The sequence below is a fragment of the Pseudopodoces humilis genome, chromosome 10 (genome assembly GCF_049639895.1).
Source record: "Pseudopodoces humilis isolate 2021_Gansu_Grassland_sample_001 chromosome 10, ASM4963989v1, whole genome shotgun sequence".
Lineage (NCBI taxonomy): Eukaryota > Metazoa > Chordata > Aves > Passeriformes > Paridae > Pseudopodoces > Pseudopodoces humilis.
The window spans coordinates 1,738,373-1,753,851 of NC_142209.1; the positions used below are offsets into that span (position 1 = coordinate 1,738,373).

Sequence of the window (15,479 nt, forward strand, 5' to 3'; positions counted from 1 at the left end):
TACCTGCTGGCTCTTGTAACTTGTCCAGATAGATAAGAAATCTCCCAATTTTGTTAGTTTTCAATCTAGGCAGTACTGATTTCTAGGCTTTCAGCTTGGCAGTCTTGTGTTAAGATCATGTAAGTACATCAGTTACAGGTGAAACTTTTTGTTGTCTCTAGGGGAAAGCCATGGAAACAATAAGGAGTTTGGAAAAAGCAGAGGATTGTTCTATTTGATCGTTGTCATGTGCTGGAGTTCTGAGGAGGGACTTTTATTGCTTTTTTTGTGTTCTTTGTGTGATATTACCTGGAGGCTGCTCTGGTAGATACACTAAAGGTTTAGCAGCTTTTGGCTCTAAGGATTGCTGAGTGGGCATGGAGGACCTTGTCTGGTGTGAATCACTGATGCCAGACATTGCTGAAGTCTTCTAGAGTCTGTTGGCTTTGGGATGTGCTAAATCCAGTGCAGAGGGTGTATCCAGATACTGGCTGCAGCAAGGGCTGTGCAGTGGTGAATCTCAGCTTTCCTCCTCTAGCTTAGAAATCTCTTAGGGTTGTTTGTCACCTCAATTCTACTTCAACCTCAACACAGCCTTATTGCTGTTCAGTGAACTCCATGAAAACTTAAAGTGCTTTGGAAGCCTTAATCCTGTTGTGTTACCGCTGAAGATCAATAGATCACGCGAACACAGGTTGAGGTGTGGTGAAGGAAAGAGCAGAGTTTATTTTTCCTCCCAGGATTTATAGGCTTCTTACCACGGCCAGGGATTGGATGGTTAGGATAACACTTTCTCACTGCACTGGCCATGAGAGATGCCTATCACAAGACGTGTAACAGAAAGAATGTACACATATCTATGTTTATAGTTACTGTCCTGGGAAAGTCCTTAGAAAACTATGTTAGCAAGCTCAGAAGCTGAGTTTTCAGGGCGACACTGTTGGATCCTTATTTTATAACAGCTACCTGGTACAGCCTGAAATGCCTCACATCCTTTTATACTTTTTGCCCCACAATCATGTTTGCTCTGGTCTGAGCTAGGACGATGAAAATTGGCATTTGAAATCCCTCATCTTTATCTTTTTATCCTTAAGACAATGTTACTTGGTGGTAAAGTGAACTGAGAAATGGAAGCTGATGAGGAAATCTCTTTCCTCTTGTTTGGTTCAGCTTGACCAAAAGATTTGTAAGCTTTTTGGAGCAGGAACTTGTCCCTTTTGTTCATACAACAGATACTGTGGTGGTCTAAGGGGGGGCTTCTGGGGATTTGTCACCCCAGGCAATGGCACAGCACAAATCACTGAAGTCCCTGCTCCCAGAAATTCCCCGTTTAATATTACAGTCAGTCTGAACTCACCAGTTAAATATCTGCTTTCTAGTGTCTGTTTGTAATGTGGAGAGGAGAACTGCTTTCCAAATGCCATTCTCTTAGGGATGTAACTAGGCCTGTGTGAGGGCTGCTTAGCTCAGAAGAACTATACTGGGAGTCTGTTCCTCAAGTGGCTGTTAGGGTAATCTTCTGCAAGTCCTGCTGGTACTTCCAGAATATTCAGTGTGTTTCTTTTCTCATCTTGGAAGTATTCAATCATTCTTTCTTTCAACCATTAATTTTTCATATAATAGAGGCATGCCTCTATGCCTATTTTTGATATGCTCACTAGAAAATCTACTTAGAATTATTGTCTATTACTTGTTTCTTTAAGCCATCACTGTGATTTGTGAGACTTTCCTTGGTATGGTGATTCAAGCAATTCTCAAATGCATCACTTGGCATATAATGTCTGAGAGAAGTCTGCAATCTGAATAATAAAACAGCCATATGCCAGATGCCCCATTTATATAGGTTATTTGGGTATTAAACACACATTATTCAAGTCAGTACCCTTCAGTTTCCATTTGCAGGTCATCTCCAAGTGCTAGCACAGCACAACAGCTGTTGACAAGTCCCTGTACAACTCTTAATGCCAAGAGGTCAAGTGTCCTGACTCAACCTCCTGAAATTTAGCATTTGTGCATGCTCTGAGTCTTTAGCACTGGATTTGAGATGGGTACAAATTAAGTATAATAGGTGTTTAAGGGGAGAGTTGAGGTTGCAAAGAATGAAAGGATTTGTTAGGCAGTGGTTTAGCACTGAGCATGGAGGTGAATGCAGTCTGCAGTTCTGGAAGATGCACTGCTTTCCCAGGGGGCACTTGGTTCCTTGGGAGCAGGAAGGCTCTAAATGGAGGCAGAGGCTGAAGCAGTGAGGATGAACTGGCTCCAACTGAGCTCTCAGGAATGGAATAAGTATGCCATGGATATAATGGAAAAGAACCATCTTCTTTCTTTCCATCACACTCCAGAGTATTGAGGCTGCTGTTGAAAGCATGGGCATGAAAAATTCTGCTTAAGTCTTGGTTTCCATTTTAATTTTCTTTTTAATAGTGCCAATGCCTGCTTCCCCATGTAGCTGTGCCAGTCAGCACCGCTCGCTCATTTTCATGGCTTCTCTTCACAAGTCTCAAGTATTGTATATGACAAGGCTCCTCTTGCTCCCTGCAGGCACCCAAATTAATCAACCACATCTGATCTTAGTTATGCTGTGGCTCTCAAAGAGCTGTGTGCAGCTGAGGGAAGTTTGGCTTCAGACTTGAGATCTGAAGCTGGAGCAGAGCTGTGGAGGCCTCTAAGATACAGTCTGCTATATTCAGCTTTTTCCATACATAGGGTGATTGAGGAGCTATGAAAAGAGATTCTGTTGCTTTATGTGACTTCCATCCTTTAAGACCTTTTAAATGTTGAATCACCAGGGCACTGCAGAGAATGTTTTTTGTAGTGTGGCTTTGTTTTAATACTTAGAAATTATGTTTAGAGTGATCTTTCCTTTCTGTGCCAGTATATGTGAAGTATGACTTCAGTTGCCTAAGGTGAAAATTCATTTGAATTCACCAAGGTTTAAGCTAGATGTTTGCCTGAAGTGTGGAAAACACAGGTTCAGTGTCTTCCAGTTATCCCCTTGGAAAGAGAGACCAAAGCAACCTGTTACATGCTACTCTGTGGAGTTTTACTTCACTTTTAGAGTGCTCTCATTGTGCTTTGCATGGCAGAATTCAAGGGAAGTGAAGCAGAGGATTGACTTGCTCCTATTATGGTAGAGTTTGGAAAGGGGGAAACATAAAGCTGAACTTAAAAACAGGATATAAATCTGTTTTCTTGATCCCTGGAATGCTCTGTTGGACATAAGGGACATGTTACCCTTTTTCATAATTCTTCCCCTGGATGTGTGATTGGCTTCTAAAGTAAATGCCCTGGCAGCAAACAGAAGAAAACATTGTCTACAAGGAAAAATAAAAACCCCCTCACTTTTTGTCTGGACCAAATCCACTTTGTTTTTCAGTTAAGTGGCCAAACTGAATACAAAATTTTTAGTACAGCTCTCTTAAATATAGGCACAGCTTGTGATTCATAGTCTTCTAATAAGGGTGCTATTTTACGCTGCGTCTGAGTTGTTTCTTAGCCTTTGTGAAGTGAGACAAATAGTTCCCTGTCTGCCATGAGAACAGCAGGCAGTTTGTACAGCAGAGCCAGATGAGTGCTGCTGTGGGGGTAGAGCAGCCTGAAAAGCTCATGGTGGAGCCCTGTTCAGAAGCTTCTGGCAGAATCCTTGTGTGGTGGGCAGTGCTGGCATTTCTGGTTCCTCCCATCAGCGAGGTATCCCTCTCCAAGGATGCAAATTATGGGGAATGTTGCAAAAGCTGTTACAGTGGGAACTGCATTGCTGCTCAAAGAGTAAAAGGAGTAGGTCTGACTCTGTACAGGGAACAAACATTTTTTTTATGATGTGTGTGTTCATCTCCCAGAGCTGCTGGACTTAGGTGTACTCAATACATACTGTCTTGAAATGCCATTTTCTTTTCATTCACTCCCCAGTGCAAGCCACGCTGAAAGAATGAAACCCCATTATGCTTGTAAGTCAGACTGAAGTATCTCTTTGGTTGCTTGCAATTACTGCTTTTGAAAATTGAAGGCTGAACACAGATTCTGGTGAGCTGAAAAGTGGGTGCGTCACAAAACAGGATTGGTTGTTGATCAAGCCCAAATGGAACATGGAGTGCAGAAGGGTTGTGCATACATCTGTGAAAGTGCCACACAGTGCCAAGGTAGTCAATCTTAAAAACATTTTAGGTAGTGAGGAACATCCTGGGTTATGTTTTCCAGCACAGATTACAATGGCTGAAAGCAATTTGACTTTGTGGATTTGTGTTCAGTTTGTTATATAGCACTCTGAAATACAGTGTGGGCAGCCCCAGGTGGCAACAGTATGGTTTTGCCAGTCACAGATTGTGCCCAGCCTCTCTGCCGTATTAATGTGAGCATCCTGGCATGATGTTCTTAATTTCTTGGTGTTCTAAGAATTAATATAAGCAAAATGAGAAGCAGTAGCCACCTAATTTTAGATAATAATTCAAGGGCTGTGCAAACTCCCAAGTAAGTCAGCCTTCTCTGACTTGTTCATTTAAGCTGGAGAAGCCAGAACAGAGAGTAGCACTGACAGTCACATTTAGTCCTCAGTGAAGAGCCTGGATTCATTGATAGAATCTTTTCTGGGAGGTGCTGAAATTCCTCTGATATTTTTCCATTCTTTACAAGTTGGGTTTAATGAGCAATCAAAGAATTGCCAAACTGTTGTATGTTGCGTTTCTTAACAATCAAGGCTTGATATGGTATGCAGCCAAGCTGGATTATACGGTGACTGCTGTTTAAAAAGCCAAGTAGTACTTTGCTCTCTAATTAACGGAGTGCTGTGGGTTTTTAATGCTCTATTCCTTTTATGAAAGTTTCTTTTAAGAAGGCTTAAAGTAGATGTGCTCTCTTTATGAGTTCACTTGGCCTTTTTGTAATGAACTTATTATGGAGCTTCACACATCTGTTGAAAAATGGAGCTTCTTATAGGCTACTGCAGTGTTTTTTCTGACTTTAATAGGCCTCGTTTATCCTATAAAGAAACATACATTTTCTTACCTGATCAAGTGAGCAAACAATAAGGGTCAGATGTGGCAAATAGCCTAACAAAAAGCACATGTCCAGCCATGAGGGTGAGGTAAAGTCATATCGGGATTGCTTGAAGTTATTAATGGCAGTAAAATTTATGCTTCCTCCTGTTTTCCCAATTAAATTGAGAAACCTTTTTTTCCTAAGGTGGCTCTGCAGCAGCTGGTTCCAATACTACTTGTGTGAATATTGCCTGGGGTGTCTCCATTCCTTTATAGTAAAGGCTGGCTGAAGCACATTAAGTAACAGTTCAACTACAGGGACCAGTCTGTTGGAAAGCAGCAATTATTAAGGGATTTATTTTAATGGTAGTTTTTTTATCATTTGTGGTGAGTATGGCCAAGGCTTAAAAAAAAAAGAAAAACCCTCAACAGCAAACAAAAAGAACCCCAACACAAAAAACCCCACAAACCAAAAACATCTCTTAATTTTCAAAATCCTTATTAGAAGTGCAGATAGACCTAAGCATGTCTGATTGACTTAAGGAGAGGTGGGTGCACAATGTGTCTTAGAACTCAGCATTTAAATTTAAATTTAGGTACCTCGAATGTGGATTAGACAGCAAACTTTAAAAAAGAAATGACTTCTCATTTTGAGAAATATAGAACTGAATGTAGAGACTCATCAGTGTCAGGTGAGTGAAAGCTCCTTGCTGTGGTGTACTGGTCACAAGTGCATGTGTGAATTTACCTGCGTTATTGGCTTTTTTAATAAAGAGGTTAACTTTAGTGGAACACAAGAAACTAACTTTATGTGTGTTGACTGAAAATAAGGATGCTCATGGCAGTAGCGCGGACAGAAGTGGAGAGATGGCAGCAATCTAAAGATGAGGGAGCTGAGTTGTTGGAAATTCACTGAACTCATGAATGGAAAAAATCCCCTGAGCCAGTATTTCTATTGTGGAGCTTACAAGATGGGAATTAATTCAATGCTTTTAATGGTTTCTTAGCTTATTGCAAGAGCAAATTAATACTTAACAGTAAAAGTAAATTTAATCTTCTGCTGAACTGTTGACATCTGAAAGCTTTACAGAGCTTAACTTGGATGCCTGAAGCATGACAGAACACCAACAGCTAGTTCTGGTTTCTCAGAAAAATCTCTGTAAAGAAGGGGTGGGGCACTTGTGCTCATCTTCCTAAGCTGTGATAACATCATTGTACAGAGGGCCAGGGTGGAAGAGAGGAGAACCTTTTCCAGAGCTGTTGTGAAGGCTGCAGGCAGAGGGGTGGCCATGGGGCACTGGTGCTCATCTTCCTGAGCTGTGATAACATCACTGTACAGAGGGCCAGGGTGGAAGAGAGGAGAACCTTTTCCAGAGCTGTTGTGAAGGCTGCAGGCAGAGGGGTGGCCTCAAAGGACCACATGGAACAATTTCATGCTGGAGTAGTCCTGGAGCTCCTGAGGATTTTACAAGTTCAGATGTAAGGGAGAAGGTTACACTCTGCTTTCCTTCAAGATTTGTTGGAAGCATCTTTACTCACAAGTTTGTTCTTTATTTAAGAGTTTCTCAAATGATTGTTGCAGTCCAGGAGACCAACTGTAGATTCTCCATGTCTGCAGTTGCTGAGGTGAGAAATGCTTTGTCAGTTTGTAATAGTCTCTTCAAGCCCTTTTAAATGGGTGCTTGAATAATATGGAGCTCAATTTTTCCTATCTGGAAGACTCAAAAGCTCAACCAATATTTAACTCCACTTTTTGGGTTTAGTAGATTTGAACCTCAGCTTTGTACTTCAGCATCTTCAAAACAGGGGTAAAACCGGTTTCCATTTCAGAGTGGTGAATCATCCCTTTCTCAGGGCAAGAGGCAGAATCCTGCATTGGGTTTGTTCCTCCTTCAGGCAGGAGCACATTGGAATCCAGTTGCACCATCCATTCAGAGCTGAGATGCTCTTAGAGCCAGAAGCACAGAAAACCTCCACCTATTTCCTTTCCCACTGAATTCCAAACTGGATTAGAAGGGTGTGTTTAGATCCAAAAGGTCTCAATATTTTCTATTAATTTTAATTGGAGCAGTTGATGTACTTAAATGAAATAATAGTGCAGATGTGGCAAAAATTATGCGTGTCCTGTACATTTCCATTTAATCTACAGGTGGTGGAGACTTCTAGAGGAAGATCATTGCTTAGATTTTTTTCCACTTACTTTGAAAGTGTTTGTTTCCACAGTTTGAATCAGACTAAGAACCTGTTCTGATTTCTCGTTTCTGGTAATAACAACAGTCATTAATTCTTTTTTTCTATCTCTTGCTTTCTTTCTTGGTCATAGCCTAATCCAAACCATAATAGTTTTGTGGAGAAAAGAGAAGCAGCTTTACCTTCCTCTTTCAGGGGTAACCCTATTGCCTCTTGATTTCTCTCTAATCTGACTTTGTAGTTGATTTCTTTCTGCTTTGTGAGGTATATGGGATATTGCAACTAATCAGCTTCCAGTTTCTATGAGAGGTCACATAAGTTCAAGTATGATTGGTTATAGCCCATCCAAAGGACAAAAAATGGGGTATGTTTTGCCTCAAAAAAGGACACACCTAATTATAGCAGTGTGTTAATTACCCAGTGGCTGTGCTGTGTTGTCTTTCTGAGTGGCAGTGCTACACTGAGGTGGTTACTGAATGTTTTTCAGTCTGTCTCGCATGGAGTTCCAGGCAGAGAAATGGAGCCTGAGGTTCCAGACATGGAGCTTCATTTTTTCTTGTGCTGCAACATTAAATAACTCAAATTAGTCAGTCTTCACTCCTTCAGGATTCATCACTAAAATTCTTTGTTTGTTTCCTAGGAAAAAAATTGTAACCAGGTTTCAGATGTGGCGTGTACTGAGTTCTTTGGGTGAAGGGGAAAAAAGCCCCAGAAAACTAAACCCCAAACCCAACCATGGCAGCACTGAGATTTTAAATTAGGCTTATGGTATGAAGCCAGTTTCAAATAACATAAAGGTGGCACAAGAGGGGTTATTAGTATGTAATTACTATCATAATGTTTTATTTACAATGTCTAGTCTCCTTGAGTCTGAGCAGATTTGAAAATCCTTTCAGTTTCTCTTGATAAAATAAACTGATATATCCAGTATGATTTATATTTACATATGTAAATCAAACCAATATGTGTCTAAAACACACATGGACTAACTCAGTCCAACTGTTTCAGAGCTGGTTATGAGGAATGATATAGGATAGAGGTAAGTGGAGATACCTTTCTATCATTTTTTTCCTAAAATCACTGCTAATTATGATACATTTGAATAAACTCTTGATTAATCTATTTTCTGACATTAGGGTGAGACAGCACATAGATCTGATATTTACTTTGTGGCATTCTTAATAATCTAGATTTCTTACTTGCCTAATTCTGCAGCAGATCACATTAAAGTGTTAGAGTTTGAAGCTGAAATAAAGATTCACTCTGCCATTTTTAACAGGTATTTGTCATCATCTGTGTTCTGGTTTTGATTTAGTGTTGTTAATGTTTTGCACATAGATGGGATAGGGCATATTTCATATCTAATGTGGAGACATTGATTATTCCATTAGAAGTGATGGCTGCTTGATTAATGATAGTGTTATATTTGAATAATTTACTCTGTAATTTATATTATTCTTTTTCCTTTAGCATTTGAAAGCTGAATGCTGCTGCTGCAGCTAATACTGGCAATTCAGTTTTACAGCATTAGGGTTTCTCTTTTTGTCATGGACCTAATGGAGGATTTCTTTTAAGCTCACAAAGTAAACCAAAATGTAGGACTTGATCTTGTGATGAAATCATTTTTTTTTTCTTTAGTTTGTGCTACTAATACTATTTAGTCCTTTAACCATAGTAAGAACTGAACATGGAATTCAGGCATTGGTCCCCAGAACTGGCACATGGCTCCTTATTAATGTTCAAAGGCTAGAAGTCTGAAGCCATTTTGAACTCAGAACCCATCATGTATTTATTTCCCTCTCTAATTTGCAAAAAACTAGTTGTGAAAACAGCCCTAGGGACCCTGATATTTTTCCATCCCATCTGCTCCAGCTGAACTACAGCTGCAAAAAAAAAAAATCTAAAAAAATCTAAGTATTGTTTCTATAAACTGTTGAGTGTATTTTATAACACAATAATTCCCACAAAATCAGTAACTGCAGTTAATGACTGGTTTGTTAAGGCATTAACTGCACTCAGCTGGGAATGACCAATTTCTCAGGAATGGCTGTATAAGAACTAAGGCTAATTCAGTTACACTTTCAAATAATTATTTGGTTAATTAATGGTAGATTCTTGTGGAAATCCTATCAAAGTGCTCGTGACCCACACATTTAATATCCAATGAGTTCATTATGATTCATGTTTTATTGCCATAAATACCAGAAGAATCCATAATGACTAGGCCATTATTTTCCAGGGCTGCCCTTAATGCTTTAGGCCATTTGGCTATTCCACCTTCAGTCATAAAAAGCTTGATGCTCAAAACTTACCAGCATTTGTAGGCCACAATTTTCTGGCACCCCACCAAAACTTTGGTGATTTTTATGAACACATTTGGTATAGATCTGTTATTTAGGGGTTTTTTTCTCTTGCATTTTCTAGTTAGGGCAGTAATTGATCCTTACTGTACCCAGTCATAAGGAAGGGTTCCTTTCAATGTCAGCTTTTTCACGTGTGGCTTTCAGCAGTGGTCAAAAATAGCAGGAAAGGTATCACTTGGGTGCTTTGGAAAGCTGTTTTCCAGCCAGGTGCTAGGCAGGGTTTGAAATTTTTACAGCCAAGTCTTTATGCAATGCTTGACTCAGGGTTAATTAATTAGCATTCAGATGAGTAGAATAATTAGAAAAAGGAACTGGTACTGACATATTCCAGTAATAGTCAGCAGCTGGTAGTTTATATTTTTGGAAGTACCAATGTAAAAGGATCAGAATTGGCTTGGTAGGTTTTCAGAGTCTGTCACTTCTTCCTCTTTCATGTAACCTTCAGCCTTCAGGTGATGCTTTGAGTTTAAAATGCTTTAGCTGTTGTCTGTCCTCTTCCTAATCTTCAACCATTTCTACCTGGTCTCCAGTCAGCTTTCCAGTAGGCTTTGTGCTTCCCAAGTGAGCATGAGATGAACAGTTATGTTAACTCATGTGCTTAGGAACAATCACCTCCTCTTGATTTTCCTGCAATGTTTGGCTCTTTGGATCAAGACTTGCTGCTGTTTTGCAGGAGAACTGACAAAATCACAAGGTTCTGCTTTTCCTTCACCAAAGTGCATCCATAGGGACAGTAGAACAGTGAAACTTGCAACCATCAGCCTGAAATTTCTCTCTGGGAAATTAAAATTAAACTTAAAATGCATGCACCATTAAACACTTAAAAGATGGGTTAGTTGCAGGCTGTTGGCTTTCAGCTCTAGTCCTGTAGTTTACTTTTATCGTCAAGTTAGTAGAATTCACTTGCTTTATCATAATTCATAACTCAGTTCATTGCTGAGGCTGTGCAATATTTGTTACTTAAATGCTTTAAACCCCTCTTTGTTCCCCCTATTGACAATGGGACAGGGGAGTTCAGGGAAAATTGGTGAGATAACTGTTCAGCAAAGAGGAATTTAAATTCAGTTCTTCTCTTTGAAACTGTAGCTGTCTTTGCCTTTTGTGTGTCATGAAGTCTACTTTATGGAATGCACTTTTGGAGAATGATTTAAGTGCTGGTCATTATAAAGCAACTCTTTAGGAGTTTGTTCAGATAAAATAAGTTTATTTGGATTCCACATATTCTTCACACTTTAGGTTGACTATCTGGATATTTTTGATTATTTTTAGTAGTTTTAAAACTGAGGTAGTGCTGTCATTTGGCACTGACACCCAAGGTGATGTTCACACATTGGAAAGGTTGTGACAAGCTGGACCTTTGAAAAAAAGGGGTTAGAAAATCATGCAGAAACTTCTAATAAAGAAAATAGAAGGCCTTTACTGTTACATCAGCCTATTATGATTGAAAATAAGCCACTAATATTATCAAATACCAGGAAGCTGCTGAGCTTACCAATGTAAAACTGTACTTTAGCTGATGCTTTCTGTTAGCACAAATGAAACTTGAAGAAATGAGATAAAAAACCCCACAAGGGACAAAGGTTAAAGAGTAAAATTGAGCATCATTCTTGTTAATGTTCTGGCAGTTCATATGTGCTGAAGGCCTGGTCTAACTTAATTCCAGTTCTTCTTGTTATTGTTTTGGGGAGCTCTTCTCTCTTTTATACTGGCTTATCTTTTACTTCACACAGTTTCCTGCATTATCCACCTAGGTGTAAATTGTAAATTGAGTCTTGTGTTTAAGTCCTAAATACAGGCATGGAGTGAAGTGTTACAAGCAGTGTAAAGAGATTTTTTTTTTTTTCCTTAGACCTGTGAAATTTGGAGGAATAATTTCTTCTGTAAACTTCTAAATTTCTATAGAAATTTACCTATATGTGTGGGAAGTTTTTTTCATGAAATTACTCTTTTCCCAATGTTTCTGCAGGTCAATAGGTAGGTTAATTGACCAGCCACAGGAGAAGCACTAAAGATAACACTTCATTTTGTTTACTGGTACCTTCTGTGCTTTTATTTTCATAATTGTCAGAGTAGCTTTCACATTTGGGCATTATCCTTATGCTTTTAAATGTATGGAAGATTGTGATACCAGTTATGTTTTTTCTAGCAGGTAGGACTCTAGAAGGATTTGAAAGGTCAGCTGTGATTTTAGGTTTAATGTGGCTAAGAATACTTCACTCACTTGTATGGCAGCTGCCAGAGGGGTTTCATGGGTCTCTTTGGATAATTCAGTTTTGAAAAAGGCTCATTCTTTGGATAAAGGCATCATATCCTTGCTTCTCAAAGGAAATTCCAGCTCCCAGTGATGTATGCAGGAGGAAAATTTCACTGTTTGGTTGCTGTTTGAGGTCTTTGTGCTTTCCAAGTTATTACACAGATATTTTCTGACTTAGTTTAAATAGAAGTGGGAGGTAGAGTATTGCTGATGAGTTGTGTAAGAACTGTGAATGAATTTGGAGTTGGTGACCTTATTACATCCTGGCTGAACTAATGTACGCATTCAGATGCAGGGTTTATCCCATATATAGCCAATATCCTCCTCTTGCAGGGCTAGAGGAAAACTTGAGAATGCTCAGTCTGTGTTTCAGCAGTGAGTCAGAAGCAGATTCGCCTGTGTTGTTCTTAAACACTTGTATGTTTGTGTAAGATGATTTTATAGAACCTTTCAGTGAAATACTTCACGCCCTACTCACATTAACTGCTCCACTTTTCCTTGAGAGTCTTTCTCTTTGGTAAATATCACTGTGAAAATACACTAATGTAGTTTTTTATGTGCATGAAACACAAAAGGCACCAATGGAATAATATTGTTATTTAGGAGAATAAAACAACCAGTATGTGATTTGCTTGAAAGGCAGTGGATTCCTTCAAAAACACCTGTTAGTGGTATTTCTTATTTTTCTCTCTTTATTATTTCACTTCAAGACAAGCTTGTTATTTCAACTGGAATATCCACAGCTAAATCTTAATTTTCTAGCTGGAAACTGATGAGGCCTTTCTCTGGATGGCCAGTCATTACTAAGCATTCCTTTCACGAAATACATTCCTTGCAAAGTGGGGTTAAGGATGTGTTTTGAGGTGCTGGGAAGAGGAAGGAATATTTACCATTGCCCTGGTTCCCTCTTTGCACTAATATGTGGTTCATTTGGCTAGGCCAGGCCAAGACCCTTTCATTAATGTGTCATTTCTAATTTAAATTTCCCCTCTGTTAGCTAGGATTGTTCTGCTTTTCATTTTCCTCCTTTGCATATTTAACAACAGCTAAAAGGTCTCCTAATAATTTTTTTTTTCTCCTTCTAGGAAACGAAAATAACAAAAAAGTAGCGATTTGCATTCTGTATCACATCAGCATGGACGATTGCTTTAAATCGATGTTTGCATACACAGACTGTATCCCTCAGGTAGGTGAGGAGCTGATAAAATCCATCTTCCCTCGTGCTCTCAGTGCCTCGCTCATGGCAGAGCTCGCACTGACACCCGCAGGTGACAAAGGGAACAGCCACGGTGCTGGCACCTCTTCCTCAAGACAGGGACTGTTCTTTTGGGCTTTCACAGCCAAAGCAGAGGTGACCGATCTCTGTCACTGCTGCTGACACTTGAGCTGCACCAACGAACTGCTGAAATTACAGGTGACCCGCTGGATTCCTACAGAAAGAGATTAAAGCTTGTGCAGAGCAGCTCCTTAGGGAACGTAGCAGAAAGTATTTCCTTTACAGTTTTAGAAGGCATTCTTGCCTGATCCCTTTGGGTATCAAAATTTCAGTGTCTCCAGCATTGCAGGATATGAACTGGAAACCAGCCAAGGAGGGTTACGTTCCTACATGACCATTCCTTTTCCAACTGCATGCTTGTACAGCAAGGGAGACTTGATGAGTGTGGAAGGCTCTTCATTGATCTTTCAGGCTGCATTTTGTTACTTAACTCACACAATATCATGGGGTTTTGTGGGTATGTTTGGTTTTTTGTGTGCATGTATTTTGTTGTTTCTTGCTAGTTTGGGTTTTTTTGTTTTTCTCAAGTACCAAGTCCTCTCTTACTGACCTTTTTCTCAGCCTTGGTGAGGCTGGAGTTGAGAAAGCCTGTGTTGCCTAAGTGTAAAAGCTCTCTGGTAGCTTTTTCAGAATTGCACCACGGTATCTTCTTTCCTGCCAGATGGGTTTTTAACATCAATTACTTCCAGAATGGAAAGTTGTCATGGAAAGTTATGGGAATGTTTCTGGTCATTATCTTATGGCAAAATTGGTGAAGTTTTCCCACATACAAGATTATTTTGGATAATAGAGAGGGGAGAACTGGTGGGAATAACTAATATATGTTACAAAGTGGTCTTGTAAACATTGTGCTGTCTTTTCTACCACATTTTTAAGGCATTTGCATGATATAAGTGACCTGCTTTATTCTAGCAGTTACCAGCCAAACTCAAATTCCTGCACCACTGTCTCAGGACTTGCTTGTGATGTGCTTTCAGGGAATCTTGGTATGATTTCTGGACCCCCAGTGCTTACAGAGCTGTCTCCAAAGACTGGTGGAGCTGCAAACAATTCTGCTGCCTTCACTGGGCTTTAGTGAAGTAAAAACAAAGTTGGAAAGTATAACTATGGCTATTGATTCTTCTCAAGTCACATCTGCACACTGTTCAAAAGGAAGCTGAAGCAACCAGAGCTTAAATTTTACTAATGGAAGTTCAAAATTAGGATGGTTATCAAGGAATACAGGTAGCAGAAAGCATTAGGAAGTGGAGAAAGCATCAGGAAAAGAAAATGACTGTTTTAAAATGACTCACTGCTATCTAATTCTACCCAGGAAACCCAAAATCTCTTTTCAGTAGTGGTGTATGCCCTTGTGTGGGTTTGTCTCTTTTTGAGGAGAGGTGTTCATCTAGACTGGCAAATAATAATTAACATTCAGCAGTTGTAGAAAGCGCTTTGAAAAAGCAGCTCCCTGTGATAATTGTGGCTGCGCCGAGGGCTCGCGCGTGCTGTGCAGGGTAAACATCCTTGTGGATTGCAGGAGTTAGTGGGTGCTACTCTAGTAACAGTTAAAAGTGAGTATTAACAGTTCATTCTTGTTTAGACCTCAGCAATGCGTGTTTTGTTTAAATAGGTGCAAATGCCATCCAGATGCTTATAAAAGCCTTTATTGGTAATAACCTGGCCAATCAAAGGGCATGGTTAGGCAGTGATGTCATGGTGATATTTAATATTTTACCGCAGAGCGGTGTGCAAGGTTCTCCAAAGCTGCCCACATGTTTTCCACCACGGTTGTCCTGTTTGGCTCCTCTTTGATCTCTAAGCTTCTTTTCAGCTTAATGCTGGTAAACGTCCTCTCTTGACAGCCCCCTTTGCTCCTGTCCGCCATTATCTGCTGAAGTTCAGAAACCAGAGCATCACTTCAAACGGCAGAGTTGGGGAGTAGCCGCTCAGGAGAGATTCCTGAGGCATGCAGTTCTGGCATAATCATTCAAAGATGTTGGAGCTGGGCTTGGGGAGGGGGTTGGACAGAGGTGTATGTGAGCACAGAGCTGTGGGGGTTGGCCTCTGGTCACTGGTAAATAAGTGAAGGCAGGTGCCAGAGAGTCTAGACACAGTGATTTCAGTGCTGGTCTGTGGTATCTGATACTCAATATGGGACTTGTCTGATTGAACACTACTGCCTCTTCACTGCACATGCTGCAGTCTTTTTACTGCCTTCCTGTTAAATCAGTAAAAGATGACAATGGACATAGTAAAAGCAGAACAAATTTAATTTTAATATTTCCTATTTGGCAGCAATTACTCTTCCTTTTGAAGTGGCACAAGAAGCAATCAAATTAAATGAAGACATAATGGGAAACATGGAACTCGTATGAAACTATTATTTTAAAATTTGAATGGCTTTAATTGAAACTGGATATATTTTTTTCTTTTTATAGAGAAGTAGTTCAGTAATTAACAGT

At 39.8% G+C, this 15,479-nt stretch overlaps 1 protein-coding gene across 2 annotated transcripts in view; it reads left to right on the forward strand.

Annotated features, from left to right (window-relative positions):
• The window catches only part of KIFAP3 (kinesin associated protein 3), a 67,791-nt gene that overhangs the window by 14,069 nt on the left and 38,243 nt on the right, over positions 1 to 15,479 (forward strand). For both annotated transcript variants that reach the window (XM_014257615.2, XM_005528671.3), the window contains exon 11: positions 12,845 to 12,945. In XM_014257615.2, coding sequence (XP_014113090.1) covers positions 12,845 to 12,945 — 101 coding nt within the window. The remainder of the gene's footprint in view (positions 1 to 12,844; positions 12,946 to 15,479) is intronic.